Source organism: Strigops habroptila, chromosome 1 (assembly GCF_004027225.2).
Source record: "Strigops habroptila isolate Jane chromosome 1, bStrHab1.2.pri, whole genome shotgun sequence".
Classification (NCBI taxonomy): Eukaryota; Metazoa; Chordata; class Aves; order Psittaciformes; family Psittacidae; genus Strigops; species Strigops habroptila.
The window spans coordinates 90,335,366-90,355,728 of record NC_044277.2 but is presented as its reverse complement, the minus strand read 5'-3'; the positions used below and the strand labels follow the sequence as shown (position 1 = coordinate 90,355,728).

Below are 20,363 nucleotides of genomic sequence, written 5' to 3'. Positions count from 1 at the left end.
CTTTTTTTAATTGTTTATTTGTAAAAATCTTTTAACCTCCGAACATGACTAGCTGAAAGATCAGATTGTCTGAGTGATTCAGTTATGCTACCCTCTTCTCTCATCCAAGCTATTTAGCTTGGAAAACTATAGAATTATGGATGTCTTTTCCCTCCTCTCTTCCATCAACTTCCAGCTGCTGAAATGCAGAGCTCAGACAGCAACCAGCTTGGAGCATTCTCCTTATTGGAAGAGAGTTGAGATACAATTCATTACATGTATGACTACACGAACAGGATAGCATGGAGCAGCCATTCGCAGTACATTATCTAGTCTGCAGGGGTTCTATGTGTGTGTGCAATGATTTATTGTCATCATGAGCAGGGGAAGCAATGTTTACCCCACAAACGTTGGTTGTATGTACATACTCACAGAGTTTTTTTCTTTATTACATGAAAGCAATGGCATTCTCCTCTTCCTCCTTCCAGGTACAGTCTGTGTAAATACAACCAGACAGCTGAAAGTGGGAGTTATCTTTTATGAGGTATATATGTACTTTGTAAAGTGCAGCTCTGGTCTGGCCTATCAGTGAAGATAAAAAATCCCAGCTTCCTCATTTTTTTCAAAAAGTAGTTATTACACATGAAATAGCTGTATCTTGTCTTTTCTTGTGAGAGAGGTTGAAGAATTACTCAATGACTTTCATAGCCCTGAATGTTGAACAGGATGTGCTGCTGCCTGTGATATACCAAAAAACACTTTCACACTTTATTTTAGCTAATCTAAACCCAGACTATCAAACCCATTATTTGACTGATTCCTCATTAACAAGGCAATTTGCTTACAGGGCAACAGAATGCACAAGTGTATTCTCGTGTTCATCTTTTGTGCCCAGAGGCTCTGCGGTTTTAGGCATTGTGTTGAGAGTTGAATTAGAGCTCAGAGAGGAGGATGATGTCAACATGCCCAAAGAGAAGCTTGCTGTCAGGCTGCCTTTGCATTTCTGTGGTAGGTATTTTCTGCTACATGAAATAAACACCCAACCAAGTAGCTGCTACAGGACTGGGAAAAACAGAATACATAAAAAAGGATAAAAAGACAAACATTTTTTACAGCATACAAAGTACACTCAGCTGAAAGAAAGAGACTGTGTGTAAAAAACAGTACTGCCATCCACCAAAAGTAAAAAAATAAATAATCATCGACCAGAAAAGCAACCTTGGAAATCTATCAATATTAAAGTTTATTTTGTAATGCTAATTCAGCTAGATTTCTTACCCTGAATATGTACTACAAGATACTTCCCAACATAAGCAATAAAGAATGTTCACTTTAACATGACAAGAAAGATGGAAATGCAATATACACAATGTAGCCAAGTGGCTAATCCAGAAAAAGTATTCTTTTTAGGAGCTTTACAGCTTTTGACTGCTCTGTTCCTAAGGATGACTTCACTTGTGGCCTGGGCATTGAATCTGGCTTTCAAAACATGCTGGATTTATTGGATCAGGGCAGGGGTGTGCAGACGTGGTTGCACCTCTCAGACTGTAAGACACCTGGCTGGGAATAAGATGGCTCCTGAGCAAAAGCATGAACCTGTCCATTACGAGTCTAGACCAACACCCCCTGAAAGTGAGTTTTTCAATTAATTTTGGTGGGAGCTGGATCAAGCTGGTAGTTTCTTGACACTGACATTGCAGTAAATACCACTTGGTTGTCTTCTTATTTACAAAGGAAAAGAAGACACAAAAGTAAAACAGACTCTATTGAAAAATACATGCCATGGTGGCCAATACTGGGCATTTAATTGTGTATTGCTGGCATGAGAAATGCGCACGTGTAAATTTAGGGGTGGAGTGGGCTGCCTGGAGACCTTGCAGCAGCCTTCCAGTATCTGAAGGGGGCCTACAAGGATGCCAGAGAGGGACTTTAGTGATAGGACAAGGGGTAATGGGTTCACACTTAAACAGGGGAAGTTTAGATTAGATATAAGGAAGAAGTTCTTCACTGTGAGGGTGGTGAGGCACTGGAACAGGTTGCCCAAAGGAGTGGTAAATGCTCCATCTCTGGCAGTGTTCAGGGCCAGGCTGGACAGAGCCTTGAGCGACATGGTCTAGTGTGAGGCGTCCCTGCCCGTGGCAGGAGGGTTGGAACTAGATTGTCTTAAGGTCTTTCCAGCCCTAACCAACCATTCTAAGAAGTGGGTGGGGATGGTAACATGTAATGAAAACTTTCCATATGGCATTCCCTCAGTCAGAAACATGAGAAATCAGAAACACAATGAGCCAAGGTTGTCAACAGTTCTTCATAACTGGTTTTCATGGGGCTTCTTTGCATGTGGAGTAGTTCCTGAGTAAACTCCTAAGTAGTTGATTTCAAAGTAGTGCTGTTGATCAGGGACCATTTTTTGGTTAAGGGTCTAAAATTGTTGGCCCCCTAAAAGCAGGGATTATATCTGCATAATATATATTACTATTTTTAATAATATATTTTTTAATCATACATTTTTTTAACAATACCCAGATTACCCAGAACAGTGGGATTTTCTGATCTCCAAAGGATGCCAGGAAAAAGTTATCAGAATGGTTTGAGTGGGGAACCTTAAATGCAATGGGAAACCAAAGAAAACTCCATCATGTTTGCCCAAGAAAATGTTAAAAGATAGCTCTCTCATATGAAAAAAATTCTGATTGTGAAGAGCTCTTTAATTGACTGAATGATTTCAGAATAATATTCAGTGTTCAGGCCAGACTGAAGGTTCATGTTTTTCTAATTAATTAATTAAATTAATTATTGGAGCGATTAATCAAGGCATACTTTATATTTCTGGCCATTTGACGTCTAAATCAGATCTGATCATATACTCTAGCTCATGCTAATTTTACTATCCTCTAAAAATTTTTCACTGAAGTCCTTTAAGAACAAATTTGACTGTACTGGCAGGGAACCTGTTTTTCTTAGTGGTTTTCCAGTAGAAGTAGTGTATAGACTTAGAGGCATAAGTGTCCCACTGTGTCAGCTTAACCAGAATTACAAGATGATAAAATTCCTTGGCTAAATTAGCTAGCTAAATGACAGGTAGCTTTGGTGTGTGGACCAGCTGCACTCACAGCCACAAATACAGTGTGAGAGTGTCTCAGTGAGCCTGTTGCAAAGTCACTGTGCAGGACACTTGCCCAGGGTAAAGTTGGGAGAAACTTACCAGGAAGGATTGAAGCCACAGAGTTGTCACAGATCCAGGGTCCATAGGAAGCCTTGATAAGGTGATCAGGCTTTTGTTTTTCTCTCTGATTCAAAGCAGTCCAGGATTGGGCGGGCTTAGGTGGCAGTTATCTCAGGCGCTCAACCTTAGAACAGTGAGCTCTGTGATTCTCAAAACAGTAATTTCCAGTGAACCACTGGCAAGTTAAACTATCTTGATCCATCAGGAAAACCAAGACAGAGGAGCAATCAGACAGTATCCCTGCTTTTGTCATCAGTATGAACCTCTTATTACTGAAAACTCCCTTTACTGGCATCAGTGCTCATGGTTCTTATTTCTCTTGTGAAGAACTACAATTTTTCAAGTTGGAGTGGTAACACTACTTAAACCCATTTATTCCAAGCCGAGAAATATGCATCTTTTATTTTTTTATTACATTCTTTTCTGTTTGGGACACACATCTCCCATGCTTGATTGATGGCATTTGTTGTTATCTATTATGAGAAAACCTTCTATTAATTTTGAGTCTCATTCTTTCTGAAAAGCACATGCACACTCTTTTAACTCATCCTGCCTCCCCATCCCTGACCTGCTTTTATTTTGCTAGTTGGTGGTTGCAACTGTTTTGAGTCTATAGAAATGCTGGGCTTGGAAACTGAGAAGGCTGTTCATTGTAGTCAGCAAAAAACCAAACAATGAGCTCAGAATCTGGCTCTTCAGTCAGTTTCTAGCAAAAAGGAGTTCAGTGAATAATGAGAATTAAGCCACAAGGGAAACCAATGCGCAGTTTGAATGTTGTTTTAAATAAGCTGGGAGTGCTGTCAGGAGTGATGGGGGTAGAATGTGGCCACAAATGTGTATTGCCTCTTTTTATCCCATCTGAATTGCATGGTCAATATGGCCAGATTTCTGAATATTGAAGCGTCCATTAGGACTTAAACCGTGTCCCTATCCCTGCTAACTTCTGTTCATCTATTGACATCCATTAATTGAATTATATATTTCTATAATTAATCTGAACAGCAAAGCAGTTTAATTTTTGCTATTTTGTTTCATAAGATTAATTGTATGTTTTATTCCAAATCCAAGACTAGAATAAAAAGATTGGTTTAGGATCTTGAAGTAGATTTTTGAGGCTGAAATATTTCTTTCTTGTTGCTTTAATACATGTTCTGTTTAAAAAAAAAACCCCTACCTTAGGTCAGATCTGCTTTTCAGTCACATCACTGTGCGTGTAGCTAGCTACCTTGCCTTTCAGAGAGGCCGAGGCCCCCGCTCCACGTAAATGTAGGGTTTTGGTATTTAGCATCTCTGAAAAGGAAAGCATGGTTCAGGTGAGAAGAAACATTCAATATCATTATAGATGTGTCAGCTTTAAGCTTTGAACTTCCTTCCATGTTAGCACATTTTGGTCAGGGTCTGGGATTCTTCCAAGGTAATAAAAGTGGAAGTGAAGTTTCAAGGAGACAGATTCTGGTACTTTGCAAGTTACCTTCAGGGAGCTCAGTGGGACTACTTGCAGAATGAGGTGGGCAATGTCACCAGTTGTCCTGAAGTGTGTGAGAGGCAGAATGTATGCGAAGCCATTTCAATGAAAGAACCGGTTTATCCAAGCTCTCTCCCTAAATGTAGTGTAATTTTTTAAAAATGGGTGGTTCTCCAGTGTTTATATCAGGGAATTTGGTATTTGTCAGACACAGAAAGTCAAGAAATTGGCTCCTCAGTAGGGTGCCCAGTGAACACTGCAAGAATATTTGTGAAGTGATAATCTTACGAGTGCCGTAACCTTTTTAATTTACAGAGATAAGCATCTGAACTTCCCAGAACTTGTATTTGTTAAATCAGGGACACGTGAATGACATTCTAAGGGCTGTGAAATCATAAAGCCTTTTATGAAATTTCCTGAGCATGGATTTGGATCTTCACCGAGAAGAGCTTCTGAGAGAACAGCTGGGCATAGAGAGTGGGACTCCTTGGCAGCAGACCTCAGGGGCAAAACAGCCCATCAGAGAAATAATCAAAGTGCCTGCAGCCAGTGCAGGCAAAAGCTCATTTGTACAGAAGGCAGTGAGACCTGCAGGCCCCTGAAATCTTTGTGGTTGCTTGATGTGCTGGTTTACAGTGTCAGTTCCATGTAAGAAATGTAGGTTTGCCTTTCCTCAGGGAAATGAGGCCTGTCTGCAAATAATTCCTTGACACAGGCAACCAGGTCCTCAAAAGAATTCTGAACTCAGATGTCCATGGGGAAAAAAAAGGAACCTGAATTTAAAAAATGGTTGATCTATGTAATAGCCAAAGTTTGGACTTTATCTATTCCATACATTGTATGTGGTTCCTATGTTTTTAAAGAAGTAATGCACACTTTCAGAGATACAGAATGTAGCTCCAAGTAATTGTAGAAACTAGAAGCTTTGGAAGTCTGTGAAACTAATGTACCACAGTTTCTGTTCTTTAATGAAATCCTGAAGTGGGCTGGTTTTCCTTTCCCATCTCTCTTTGAGAAACCTTCTTGCTTTTTCAGGCTAGTCAGGATGAAGAGCTAGAAGAGCTTTCTCAGGAAGACTGAGGCTAACCTCTGTAAATGCTGTGCAGGTTGGCATGCTTGCTATTGACTCTCCCTAATCCTGAATCAAAAAAATTTACAGCTTTATTATAGTATAACCTTTGACATGTGATACAGAGGATATTCCTGTAATGTCATTAGTTAAATTAATTCTCCTTGGAAAATTGCATAGTTTTCTGAGTTTTCATTTATGGTGTTAGCCTTTCACCTCAGGAGTTCTGGGGACATACTGAGGGCAGGTGAAAACCAGCTGATCACTGTGCTGGTTTTTTTCCTTGCTGCTACTCATACCCTAAAGCTCATAAAATATACTATGAGTGTCTTTGGTTATTAGAAGCTCCAACCAATAATGGTGGCCTAGTATAGATTTTAATGATGCATCCTTTGCATTGTAGAGAAGCCATTTGTTTTTATGATGTTTTTATGCCTGTTCTCAAAACATTTGGCTGTTTTTATCAGCTGTTATTTGCTATGATTATCACTAATTGCGTATTATAAAGGCAGAATATGACAGCACAAATTCCACCAAGCTGACAATCAATTCTGGGGATGTCCAGTCTATAGATAAGCACCAGGGACTAGAAGATCAGGTGCTGCAATGTGCCAATAGGATCTTTTACTTCACTGATGTGGAGGTCATTAAATGTAGATCCATGACTGTATGCTGTGCAATGAGATGGCTTTGAAATCTCCAGCAGGTGATTGACTCTCTGCAGAAGGCAGCAGTCTGCAATGTAAATGGCAAAACTTGAATCATTGAACATTTCCAAAACTGTTCAGAAAAGAAAGGTATTGAAAACAAAACCAAAAAACTCCTTTAGTCTGTAAATAGACCATGTCTTCAGTAATGTGCGAACTATTGAATTTTACACACAATTCTCGGTATTTTTCTATGCTGAATCTTCTGGAATCCCTGTCAATCAATACACCACACCTGGGTTTGGAACTTCCATGTCAAAGGTGAGCAGAGGTCAACAGAGTTGCAGATTTTTGGTTGTTGTAAAAGAGATTCATGAAGAATTTGTGAATCTGGAAGACACAAAAGAAGCCTGAGCTTTAGGAGAGCTCTGAACTTGCTCTTCTTCTCTAGTAGGTGGAGATGTTTTGTGAGAATATGATCCCCTGCTTCCCCATTTGGCAGTAATCAGTAGCCAAAATGACCCTGCAGACAAATGTTTGTATCTGTTTGAAACTGTGACAGATGAACAAAATAACTGACTGCTTCTGCTAAGATTAATAATTAACTATATAACAAAGCTGACATTTGAATAGTATTCATTAGATTTTAAAGTTAACGATCCCTTGAGATGAATTAGAACAATTCATGTCACTCAAAACTGGGAGAGCTGAGAGGAAATTCTGGAACACTGGGGCAAATCTTATTGGAGCAAAAGATGAGGAAACAATATATTCTTTATCCAAGGCAGTAATTTTGTAATTAATGTGAAAACAACTGTCTTGGCTTTAAATACTCCTTTACTCCAGTACATCTGTACAGTTCATGTATCGTACAGCACAAGAAAATGTCAGTAACAATCTACCCCAAACAATTCAATCCATCTGTCTTATGTCATTAGCACTGAAAGATCTGTAAGACCAATATGGGTTGAGCTCCACCAGAGGTGAGAGCTCTGAGTGGTTTAACAGTCACAGTCAAGCTTACTAAAAGATGAAGTTAATGAACCTAGACACAGATGCTACTCTGAAACAACAAATAAGTAATACTGGCTAGCACTGTGCACAGTTACATGTGCACAGTGTTTAATACACTGGCAGATATAAACAGCTAGACAGACCAGCACTGATATAACCTTAGATTGGTACTGGACATGCAGTAGCAATGCTGAGAAATTTTAGCAGAAATTCCCTAATATAGACATAGGCATGGAGGCTGGAAAAACACTAGAAAAAAACACTAATAGAGGACAGCTGATTGGTGGTAGATGAATGTATGTGTCTGAAAATAGAAAAGAAAATATCTGGGGTGGTGTCTAGTGCCATCAAAATCAATGGCAAATCTCACATTGACTTCAATTTTGACTAGAATTTCAACCTGGTTTTCTGCATGGATCAGGAAGAAAAAGGTGACTTTTTTTTATTTTCCCTTTCCAGTATAAGAAGTGCTCTGTTTGGACAACTGCCACCGACTCTTCAGCATTTGGCCCAGTTTTTAAAAAATCTCTATTGGCCAATTAGCTGTGCAAAATAAATACTGTCTCTTCAGCTGGCCTGGATAGTTTCTATGGCAGCCCCATACTTAATCTAAACTCTATTCTTTTTCCATTTCTTGCTTCTCCCTTCAAGCCACCAGCCACTTCACCACTTCACTTTGAAGAGGCTCTTGAAAGCAGAATATAAAAGGCAAACTGTTTCTCTTCCTCTTGCAGTACCTTCCCTTTTAGAGAAAGACTGGGGTCTTTGCTCATAACAGTGAAGTTCCATCTGTGGTTATTACTTGCTGTCAGTCATGGTGTCTTTTGCTAGACCCAAAGGACCCAAAATTATTTCTGCAGAAACTGTGATTAGAACTCTGGACTACTAAATCCCATTTCTTTTCCCCTGTGTCCTCTTCACTATTTGGTTTCAGCATAAAGTCATTAAGTATATTTTAGAAATCCAAAATGTATATAGATCTGTATTTTGATTTGCAAATTATCACTGTTAATGTTACCATTATATATATATAATGTTAGTATATATGTGAAGATGTCTATTATTCTTCAACAAGAGAATCCAGTGGATTCTGATGTTTACATTATGCTTTTCAGTGCTATGACTCTGAGGAAATATGTTATTTAATAACATTTGACAAATGTAATATTTTTCAGGTCAATATGGTAATTATTTTGACTAAATTTCATGAGGAAATCCTTTATTTGTTTCTCTTCTATTTAGGTTTGGTTTTTTTTTTTCCCAAAGACTGAATTTACTTGCAACTTGAGATCTGAATGCATGTGCCTGTTTCTTCTTGTAGTTTGCCAAACGGTTGTCACATAAATAACATTTATATTTATTAGTGCTTGGATACCAGTGTGATGGGTAACTTAGACTGAATAAAACATTTAAAATGAGAAGGAGACAGATCTTAAAATCACATCTGCTTTGGAGAATTGAACTTTGCCAAAGCAAACTTTAAGCTTCAGGTTCAGTGCATCTATGTCTACTCAGCCTGAAGCACTGCAAGTTCGGGTGGAATCTGCACTCACTACTTCAAACAGGTCAGAAGCATGATCACCATTAGACATCTCTCCCAGGGCCTCTAGCAATTTTTCAAGCAGTGGCTTCTGGAAAATATTAGAAATTGGCATTGTATTGTGACAGAGAAAGTTAAACCAGTTGCTATTAAAAAGATTATTTCTAAATATGTATGATTCCTCCATTAACTTCTGTAGGCTTAACTGTAGAGGCCTGTCTTTGCTGTTACTGCGATGGCAACAGAGAGGTCACTCAGCACAGTCAGCCACAGGTTTCAACAGGCATGGAATTGGGCTGACATTGCATACATGTCAGACTTCAGCTCTTCCAGCCATATCGGTGACCTGACTCAGCTCTCAAACACACCTGAGGTGAAGGTTTAAGACCTTATTCCACACTTTACTGATGAGGAAATTGAGGTGGTGAATGGAATGCCACACAGTCCTGGCATTCAGGTCTACAGTCACAGCCAACTCCTCCAGCCCCTAGAATAAACTGCTAAAAGCAAAGTAGGAGATTATTTGAGGAACTTGCTTCCTTCAAATATTCACGTTAGCTGAGAAATCTGTCTAATGATTGCTGTGTCCATAGATAGTCCCAAGAATGCCAAAAGGATAACCCAAGTTGAAAATTACTCCAAAATATGCCATTTCTGTCTGCAGATAGATGTGTGCAAGTTTGTGGTCTAGTCTACTCCGATAAATTTAATCATGATTCCCATACATTTTTGACACTTGGGCTTCATTACTATCATTCATTATAATCGAAAGAGTTTCAGCTGATTTGTTCTGTGGCAATCTTTTGTCTGAGCCACACAGCTGCTGAGAAAAATCCCCCCTGGTCCATTTTCACTCATTAGTCTTCCACTGGATGTGGAGGTCTAATGAAAGAGTCATCTGCCTATAAAAAATAGTGCTGTCTGCTTAGACACATAGCCTGCCTGCTAAATAGAAGGAGGTAGCAATGAAGTGTCACATTTCAAAGACTACAAGAGAGAATTGGAATGGTAATAGACTGCACTAATGCATTCTTAATGAGAAGAAGCTCTTCTATTACTTTACTGGGATGCATGGAAAGAAGTCCTGAATCCTCAGAAACAGTAAAACTCAGAAAGCCATTTTTAATGCTATTGGGAAAAAAAAAAAGGGAAGAAACTGTGGCAGAAGTCTTAACAAATTTCTGCTTGTAAAGTGCAAAACCTGTGTTAGCATGATCCTTTGCTTAAAATTTAAATTCAAAGGTGAGAGATGTGAGTTCTCTGATCTCTACACACTAAAAGCTTTTGAAGCTGGATAAATTCTGGGTATACAGCGCAAGCCTTGCAACCAATATCTAATCCATGGAGCACTGAATGTTTCCAACATCCTATAGATTCAGGATAATAAGAAAATGCAAAAAGCCACATTTTTGACACATTATCCTTGTCTAAGAAACTGAAAACTCTGAACAATCCCCAAAAGTAATGATTTTAACCACAGGTAATCCCACTGTAATCATCTCCCCCATTTTTAATTTCCATATGTGTTTTTAATCACTCATTTCAAATCCACTCTAAATGTGCCAAAGTCAAACTAACAGCCATAAAATCTCGACATACTTTTTCCACCTTTTCTTGGGCATATTTGCCCAATCCATCATTGCATATTTCTGTCATCTGCTACTATCTCCAAATGATACACATTTAAAATCTTTTCTACTTGTGCTTCCATCTGCCAGTGTCTCCAGTACTCTAGAATGAAAATAATATGGACCAAATGATTTTGTTACGCTAAGCTACATATATTTGATTTCCATTTAAAAAGATGTAATTTCCATCGATTTATCATCATTCTCTTTAGGCATCCTTTCAATATCTTTATGTACATCAACTTCCTTGAAATTGGGGAAAAGCATTTATTCAACAACAGGTAAGCTGTACATCAAGAAGAATGCAGGCATGCCCAACCTACCCTTCAGGTCATTGCCACGGTCTCACTTCATTGGTTTATTTCTTTCTTGTTCCAGTAAAAAAGGCTTTGTTTTACTTTTCTGTGCAAGGTACATGTCAACAAGGCCTCTACCCATCATTCCTTTGCTTCTGTATTTCATAATGCCTGAAAAAAAAAGTTCTCCTTGCTAATCAAGGCCTCTTTTCACTCTTTGGGGGTTTTATAATTATTCTAAGTACCTTGCTTTAGTTCTTTATTCATTAGGAGACTCCAGCTCTTTCCTACAATTCCTCCCTCCTGCCCAGCACACATAGATTATTCCAAAAAAACTAAGCTTAAAATAGCACACTTTGTTGTTCTATGAATTTCTGTACCAAAAAGTCTATCTTCTGAAATGCTGAAGAACATCTAAACCTTGCTATTATTGATGGTATTTATGTCTATGTCTGGAAGATTTAAATCTCCTATGCTTATACAATTTTCCCCTTGTTATTTATTTCTTTATTTATAGAGATGATTACCCTCTTCCAAATCTCATCCTGTCAGGCCATAATATCCCCTTCTCCCCAAACACTGTCCAAGTTGGGCCTCTTTTAACATCTTCCTTGCAGTGATTTTCATCCTAACAGATTATCTTTTATTCATGCCATCACATTTTAAGATAAATAAATATAATTTGGCTGTTTTACTTTGCTACATCTTCAAATTCCCTGACTTCTATGTATTTTAAGTTGCATCCACATACGCCTGTGGATGCAACTAAAATTTCCTTCTTTTCTTTTTAGATTGAAGAAACCCCAAGGAAAAACATCATGAGTTTCCCCACCCTTTCACAAAATGATTATAAATGCACCTATTCATATTAGATTAACTTAACAGCATTTGGTTTGGGTTGGGTTTTATTTAGCAGTATACACCAGCTATGAATAGTTCTTTTCTATTCCAATAATGCTTTCTCCTACTCACTACTGATCCACCTGAATGAGGTATAGGTGATACTGAAACAGCAATGAGATTCTAATCAACGTGCATCAGAAACCAGAAATTTGAACAGTAGGGAGCACCTGTGAGTGTAGAGATTTACCTCCCCTCCACACTGTTAGCATGTAAAAAGGTTGTCACATGCAGCTTTAACCCAAATTCTAGAATTCTGTGAGGGAATATTGTACAAAAACCTTCACCCACCATCTCCCATAGCCATTAGTCTTAGGGTGTGCTGAGAGAGTACAGGCAAGGAATGAATTATAGCATAGTCCTTCAGCAAATATGCCAAGCCCAACTCTTCTTGAACTTTCGTACAGCCTAAGTTACAGTCCAACAGAAAGTTTGCAGGTTGCTGTTCTTGACAGTAATATATTGTTATCATGCACCAAAGCATAAACACCACCATTAAAATGCTGAGACATTTTCTGAAGTGTTAAAATTAAAAGTCCTGCGGCTAATCTTATAAATGATAACCAAAAGACTGCATATCAACTAATTTTATTTCCTATCTGAAGAAGAGAGGGAACTTAACCTTAGATTTCAAAAAGAATTTATAGCTAAGCCAGTACTGTAATACATTTTTTCCAGTCAGTGTTGCTGTGATTTAGATGGGAAGCATCAAGAAAGATTTGAGCTGTCACACTTGACTTTGAGCTGCCAAGAAGAGGTATTGGAGGTTACAGGCTAAGCTTTAATTTATATTCCTCCTTTTGTTACAGGCAGAGATGGTACGTGCTGCTTTCCAAGCGCAGAGATCTTTCCTGGTGTTAGCATCCCAATGTCAAGAGCCTCAAGAGGTAAGAAAAGTGACCTAGAGTTGCAAGAGGCAATGTATTAAAAAGGCTGTACTCCTATATGTTATCAATCCCTGCATTTGCTTTTATTTGTCTCTTTATTTATGCAGTGCACTTAGAGGCTTGCTTTCAGTTTTATTAGGATGGTGCTGTAATAATGAGAAAGCCATGGTGCAGAGTTAAGAGCCTTTTCTGTACCGATACACATAAGATCATTGAAGAAACCAAAGGAGGTTTCCACTTCATGGCTGTAAGTGGGATCAGTGTTTCCCTGGAAGCTGGAAATGCCATGGAATAGAACAGCTTTTTGCTAGCCCTCCAGGGATCCTATATGACAGACTTTGAAGTCAGGGGATAAGGTAGTGAGAGGAAAATCAATACTGGCCCATAGACTCAGTATTCTCCAAGCTGAGGTCCAGGTTAGGCCAATTCTGGAAGGCAGGCAAAGCATATTGCCAAGAAAATGAAAAAACAATTTACATCAAGTTGATTTATATACTTATTTTAGTGGCAACTATTTAAATCCTCCCCTAGAAAACTCAGGAAAGCTGTGGAGCTGTTATGAAATCTCATTTATAGTTTCTAGAGGGCACAAGGTTGTGACCAATAGCGCTGTATCATTCCTGGGAATAGCCATTATGTAGCCCTTCTGTGGGACCACCATCGAACCTTCCTTTCTGGAGTGTGCAGAGAATGAAGGCATCGCTTGCAGTGTTTCTCTGGAAGCTGGAAATGCCGTGGAATAGAACACCTTTTTGCTAGCCCCCCAAGGATGCTATATGGCCTTCAGTTGTGTCTTTTTCCACTTGCTCCCCGCTCCATAGTGCATGAAAGTCTGTATTTTCAAATCAGAACTCTCAGCAACTGGTATAAATTACTTTAATTTTGCTGTCACTATTGTTCTTAGAGACAAATAAAAAGATTTTCTAATCAGTATGTTTTAATGGTAAAGATAGTCAAGGAAAAAAAAAAAGCCACAGATATTCCAGGCAAGACTTTAGATTTATAGAGCTCCAAGCAAGACGGGATCAGTTGTTTTTCCAGCTGTCCCTAATCTCAGGGAGTAAAAGTGGGTCATGACTCACCAAGAACAGGCAAAATTCCCATTGGTACAGGCCTCAGGCAGTCATTTATATTGTCTGTGAATACAATTGCACCCAGTGGCCCACAAAACTCTTCATGCTCATAGGTAAAATATTCCCCAATGAACAGTTTCTGATGGCCCACAATGTAGTGCGTAGTTCCGAAGTGTTGGTATTGTCCCAGCTCCGCTAAGAGTAGAAGCTACGGCTCAGTTCGGCCTCCTGTGCTGATGTGCTATCGGTATGATTTTCTCTGCTTTTCAAGTGAGAATGGCAATGGCTTCTCCCCGCTTTCACCCTCACAACTTTCTGACCTCAAGTCAAGGCTTTAAGATTTTTTGAACTGTCAAGTTTAGAAACTTTCATTTAAAAATAGCAACAAAACAAGCAAAACAAACAAACAAACAAAAATACGTATGAAGAGATTCTCCAGGAATCCAGAATGACAGTTATGGAAGCATTAAGAAAAGGAGTAAATAATAAAAACCTTGTATGAGGTATGTATCCATACCTCTTAGTTGGATGTTGTCAGGCTTGCATAGATTTCTGCAACTTGCTAAAGGCAAGAAAGGATACTTTTATCATTTAACTATCTTTTAGCACTGAGGAAATGCCACATGACACGTGTGTACACATCATTCCAGAGTTAAAATACCAGGAATATTAAAGACTAAAGTTTCTTTCTCACTAAGGACCAACCCAGTCCAGTTACTTAAGTTTTGTTAACAAAGATTGCTGTGTACACATTTTTAATGGGCAAACATATGTTGTTATTCATTCCTTTTGTCTTCTTTGCACATATTTTTTGCACAGGTACATTCAGCTATACTATAGATAGACTTAAAAATAATTAAAGGCTGCCTATTTTGTGCAACTTGAACAGTATTTTCCACTGCAGAAAGTGATAGTTCCAGGCACTAGGCTTTTTATATCTCCGTCGTAGTGGGGAAAAAAGCCCTACTGTAAAGCCACATTGGTTAACCGTTTTGAAAAAGCTGGTTATCATCAGCTAACCCAGAAGAAGGAAAGAAGCAGGGGTCCTTCCCCTCACCCCCCAGGACCTTGTTGACATGATGTCATCTAGGTTCTAGTTGTATTTATAGCCTAGAGCCATGGAGTCAGTGCGGAATCCAAACAGGAAAGCTAATCATTAGTGTACCAGAATGCACAGAGTAGAGAAAAGCAAATGAAGATGACAGCATATCTATAAATGCAAGAGAAAAGAGAGTAATTCTGTCATTCAGCTGTCTAGACTGTTTGCTTTATAATGTAAAGCTGTGAATGAGCCAGCGAGTTGCAATTATGGCATAGTAGCTTTGTAGACATTCAGAGACAGCGGTGTGGAGACTGAGGGGATTTACTGAGTTCCTGTCATGTTGGGATGTCATACTTGGTGCCTTTAAAAAAAAGAAGAGGGAGGGGAAAATGCCCTGGAAAAATAAATTAGCTCAGCTCTTGCAGCTTACAAGCTAATGGATAAGGAATTCAAACAAAAAGAAAGCTCCTATATGTATAATAATCCTTAGATTTTTTTTGGTTTGTGCTCAGCAAAGAGAGAAATGTATCTCGTACAAAAAGCAGTATTTTTTCCCCTCTATGAAAATGTTGAAGCCCTAATATTCATTTAGCTCTGTAACTCCTGCTCTGAGTCACTAGCAAACATTTTCAAACAGTAAAGCTTGCTGAAGTTGCTTTGGCAGAGTTTTGCTTCTTGTTAATAATGTTGATATCTTTTCATTTGGAATCTGTTGCAGTGCACAGCCTTGTATTATCTGTATATGTGAAAATAGTAGGAGCCGAGAAGGTAATTCCAGCTGGCATACCAATCCAGCATCAACTGCAATAAATTACTTCGCAGAGAGCATGTTCTGTTACTTTTTATGGTCATGTTCTATATTTGTATGTGCAGTGGAAGAGATCACATGACAAAACCACCGGTTGATATTCCTGTTTGTGTATGTCCCAGCTAATGACTGCTGGATACAGGCTCATTCAGCAAGATGGGATTCTTCAGTTCATCCACTTATTAGAAATCATTTTCTGACGCCAAACTTCAAACATTAAAGCCAAAAAATGTCTACTATAAATTGTTTACTATACATAGATAGTACAGAGAAGATGGAAAAGGAAAATAAATTAGGATATTGCTGTATTCTGTGAGAAGTTGTTTAAAAAGGTGTTTTGAGACCATACATTTACATGTTGCTTGAGCAATTCAGAACATGGATTTTAACATAAACCTTCACAAAACTCTATGAAACAGTTGGGATCTGATTTTCTATTCCACATACTCTAAGCCACATACAATTCTGATTGAAACAATATTATTTTATTGAATAATGATTTTAAAAGTTATTAGTGTTCTTGAGCGAATTTATCTGTTTAATTTAGGGTCATGAATACTAACGTACAAGATCACTGCTCGGAGTCACTGCACTGAAGTCTTTGTGAATGGTAACTTACATACTGACTTTATGAGTTGTTTCATTTCACTTTAAGAGTTCAAACAATTTTGAGGGTTGCTTGAGGGCGTGAGTGATCCATTGTTCCCATACTGGGAACCAGTTAATGAGGTAAGTTTTTCAGTGAATCAATATAAGCATATCCAGATGAGCACACTTGTGGTAAGAAGTCCTACAAACAGATTTAAATGACAGATGCAATTCAGACTATAAATGAGTATGTAATTTCTTATTAAAAAATAATGCTGAGTTCACATGACTGCCAGAGCTCATGGATTTAATTACTAACATTGTGCAGACAAACATTCCAATTAAATACCTATCTTAAATATCCAGATTCAACACACAGGTGGGAGGAGAGGGGTGGAAGAAAGTGAGAGGTAAAGGAGAGCTTTCCCTTTTTTTCCTAGAAAAAGGGAAAAAAACCCCACTGAAACCCAAGAAACTGCGTTTGAAGTTAGACTTCGAGCCATGAGAACAAATCCTGAGGCTTTTAATTTTTTATAGCCAAGCAAAAAATCTATTGTAGGAGTAGAATAGTTGTGGCAATTTCTTTGAATAAAGGATTCATTCTCAGAATTTTTATATAGAAATCAAAGATGAAGATTTACAGTTCCCTGCTCTCTGTCAGTATAAAATTGTTCATTTTTTGCTCTCTTCTATTATTAAAGTACTTCAATAACAGGACTCCTGACACTTCTTATTCTGCATCCTAGCAGCATTTGTTTTCTAATTACCTTGACTTGTTTATGTCATTCCTTTTCCTCATATTTACTAGGACCACCCTTACTGTTTTCCAAAAATATGAAGAGCAGGATACTCCTCACATTGTTAATTTATTACTTACTTAAGCAAAAGAGTTTGAGCCAAGTTTTGTTGCCGCTCTACTCGGTTGACTGCTGCAAACCTGCACCTCTATATCTAGAAATAGCTTAAGGAAGAATTTGGTCTAGCCCTTTTAAGGTCCTCTGGTCTTACAGAAGGTGCCAAGAGTGACATGGACAGAGCCTGAGAGTCCTGAGCTCCAAAGGGACCCCCTTCCCCCCTCCTTTTCTCTGAAATCTTGCCAAACTGTTAACATATTTCTGTTATCAGCAAGCCTACAACTGCATATGACATGTGGTCACAGACACAGTGATGGACCAACTGACATTTTTCAGTTGCTAGCCTGCTGCCTTAGAGTGTTCACAGGCTCATTTTTGGATATTGTTGCAAACTCTTGCTCAGTTTCAGGTCCAGACAGCCCCCTGACACCTGTCATCTCTCAATTTTGTCTCAAAGGCACTCAGCTGCATTTAACCAGCCTCAAGTTCATGATATCTTCTGATCATAGAATCATATAGGTTGGAAAAGACCTTTAAGATCATCAAGTCCAACCATAAACTTAACACTGCCAAGTCCACCACTAAACCATGTGGTTAGTGCCACATCTACATGTCTTTTAAATGCCTCCAGGGATGGTGACTCAACCACTTCCCAGGGCAGCGTGTTCCAATGCTTGACAACCCTTTTGGTGAAGGAATTTTTCCTAATATCCAGTCTAAACCTCCCCTGGCGCAACTTGAGGCCATTTCCCCCTGTCCTATTGCTTGTTACCTGGGAGAAGAGATTGACACCAACCTCACTGCAACCTCCTTTCAGGTAGTTGTAGAGAGCGATAAGGTCCCCCTGAGCCTTCTCTTCTCCAGACTAAACAACCCCAGTTCCCTCAGCTGCTCCTCCTCAGACTTGTGCTCCAGACCCTTCAAAAGCTTCGTTGCCCTTCTTCAGACATGCTACAGCACCTCAGTGTCTTTCCTACAAACTTCTGTAGGTATCCTTGTACCATTTCTCTTTCCTCACTTGTGTTTGCCAAAACTCCCAGGTCAATAGCCCCTGCAATGTAAAGATAGATGCGTTTGAGATTCAGTTCTGCCCCAGGGCCAGTGCCTTCAGCCATAAGAAGGCCTGGAGACACCTAGGGATCCAGGGAATACAGAAGAGCCACGATCAGTGCTACATCTCCCAGCCTGTACGGAAAAGAAATAGAGCCAGAAATGCACATTACTGCACACATTACTGCACACCTCTAGACTGGCTCACATCAACACCACGAGGCACAGACTCTCCAGCAGTTCATATTCTGTGCAAGAACCAGACTCCAGTAAGCAAAGGCTTCTTGGAGTCATTTACTCCGGTACATCTATACTTGTACTAAGAACAGCATTACCCCATAAGGAAGACATTATTGAAGATGATACTCTGTATTTTGTATAGCTCCTCATCTGACATACCTGCTAAGCAATTCTGGGGATCCTATGGACTCTTACTGGAATTCTGCTGTGCCCTAAAATAATGCCCTAAAATCACCCAGGCTAGTTTTCAATCCCTGTAGCAGCATTCATATTCAAACTGCAGCATGTCAGATCCCACTGAGCTATGCTGATGGGACACTCCCTTTCCCATTTTCATATTCATTGTTTCTGCTGAACACAAATCCAAAACAGTGCACTCCTTTCTCTGTGCCACACAATTGTTCCCCAGGATTTCTGGACTGCACATCATCTTCTAAAAGGGAAAGCACTGAGGATATAGCTGACTGAAAAGCAGCGCTTTTTGGTTCACAGGTTATTTCAATTTTTCTAATTTTACTTTGGTCTAAATCAGACCACAACCAATGATTTTTGAATTCTGAAAGTTAGCAGTCTCCAGGGCTAACCTAAAGAGTTAGCAGTCTTACAGTTTGCCTCTGGGGAGATCTCAGGTGAACCACATGAATGTCCAAAGCTGGAAGCCTGTACCATCTAACATCCCTGTCCTGGGACATACCCCATGTGAAACCTACTTAGCATAGACTTGTCAGATCTCAGATGTTGTGAACAAAACAATTGTAGCACAACACTATCTTCTGACAGAACTTTGCTACCTGGAATGCCCTGGACTCCACTGACATGGACGACGATCACAGCAGCAGAGATTGAAGAGTAGTAAATCAAAAGGTTGAAAACAGTTCATTAGTGTAATTGTTCTTGTTGATTAAGTGGGGGATGTTGCCTGTGTGCCTAAATCAGAAGGAGCCTTCTTCTGCTGAATATACTGCCCATGGAGAGCTGGACTGGACTGGAAAACAATACATAGAGTATTCAAGTCCAATTAAAAGCTGGCCAGAGTCCTGGCTGAAATCATTGTGTGTGATTCTGCAGTGCTGTAGACTGATGCATGCAGTTCACATCAGGCTCTGGATTTCTCCACTGCTTGAAAGCTATTTGTCTTTCACTTTTCTCTCCATTTGCCCTCCCTCCGAGTTTGGATTTCAAAATAAACCCACAAATGACTAAACTAGTAATCTGTGATGTGGGGTTATGGTTTGGTCTTCACTGATTTTTTTTTCCACAAAGCACAAAATTGCTACAGCTAATACTGGCTGTTAGATTGAGAATTTATGTGCTATCCAAGAGGAATAAAAGCCAAATACCAATTAGGTCACTTTGGAAGCACACAAATGTGTCTGAGCTTCTGTGCTAATGAAGCTAACCGGACAGTTCTGCAGATCTGTCTCCCTGGGTCGTAGTCCTGCTGTTGCACAGCAGTGAGTTGAAGTGGCACAACCCGTACTCTTGACAAACAAATCAAACACTTGTTACACCACTATGTTGAAAAGCTACAGTCGAAGAAAAGGAGACCAGAATAAATGTCTCTCTGTAGTTAGGTAGGAGGAGACCTTTGAAGCCTGAAAATATCAGAATACTAGAGGGACCTGAATGGTAGTGATCATAGAGAAAGATCTCACTGATGGTCTCTACTGCCAATCAGAAAGTGCTTGCAAAACATTGGATTAAGATGCAGTCGGTTATACTGCAAGTTTAAGAGTAAAACTGGTAACAAATATGAAATACTTTCTGCAAGGAGAGATGGAGATAGGCAGTGCTAAAAGAACAGTTTGGCAGCTGCCAACAGAAGCTGGTAGTATTAAACTTTGGAAGTAATAATGAGAAGGGAAAAAAAAAGTAAGCATTTGAGGACTCTGGATGCAGCACTGGAGGGCTCAAAGTTACCAACTAGCTTAGACTCACCTCTGGAAAATAAATATATTTTCTGTACACTTAAAGAAAGGTTCTTCCATGGCCTAATCTGAACACTGTTGACTGTTGACACACAGCTGCAATAAAAAAAAAAAAAAAAAGCCTTTCTTAAA

The 20,363-nt window shown here is 39.2% G+C and overlaps 1 protein-coding gene across 1 annotated transcript in view; it reads left to right on the top strand.

Moving 5' to 3' along the window:
• The window catches only part of CAP2 (cyclase associated actin cytoskeleton regulatory protein 2), a 67,707-nt gene that overhangs the window by 18,706 nt on the left and 28,638 nt on the right, over positions 1–20,363 (top strand). Inside the window, exon 4 of the mRNA XM_030498002.1 lies at positions 12,571–12,648. Coding sequence (XP_030353862.1) covers positions 12,571–12,648 — 78 coding nt within the window. The remainder of the gene's footprint in view (positions 1–12,570; positions 12,649–20,363) is intronic.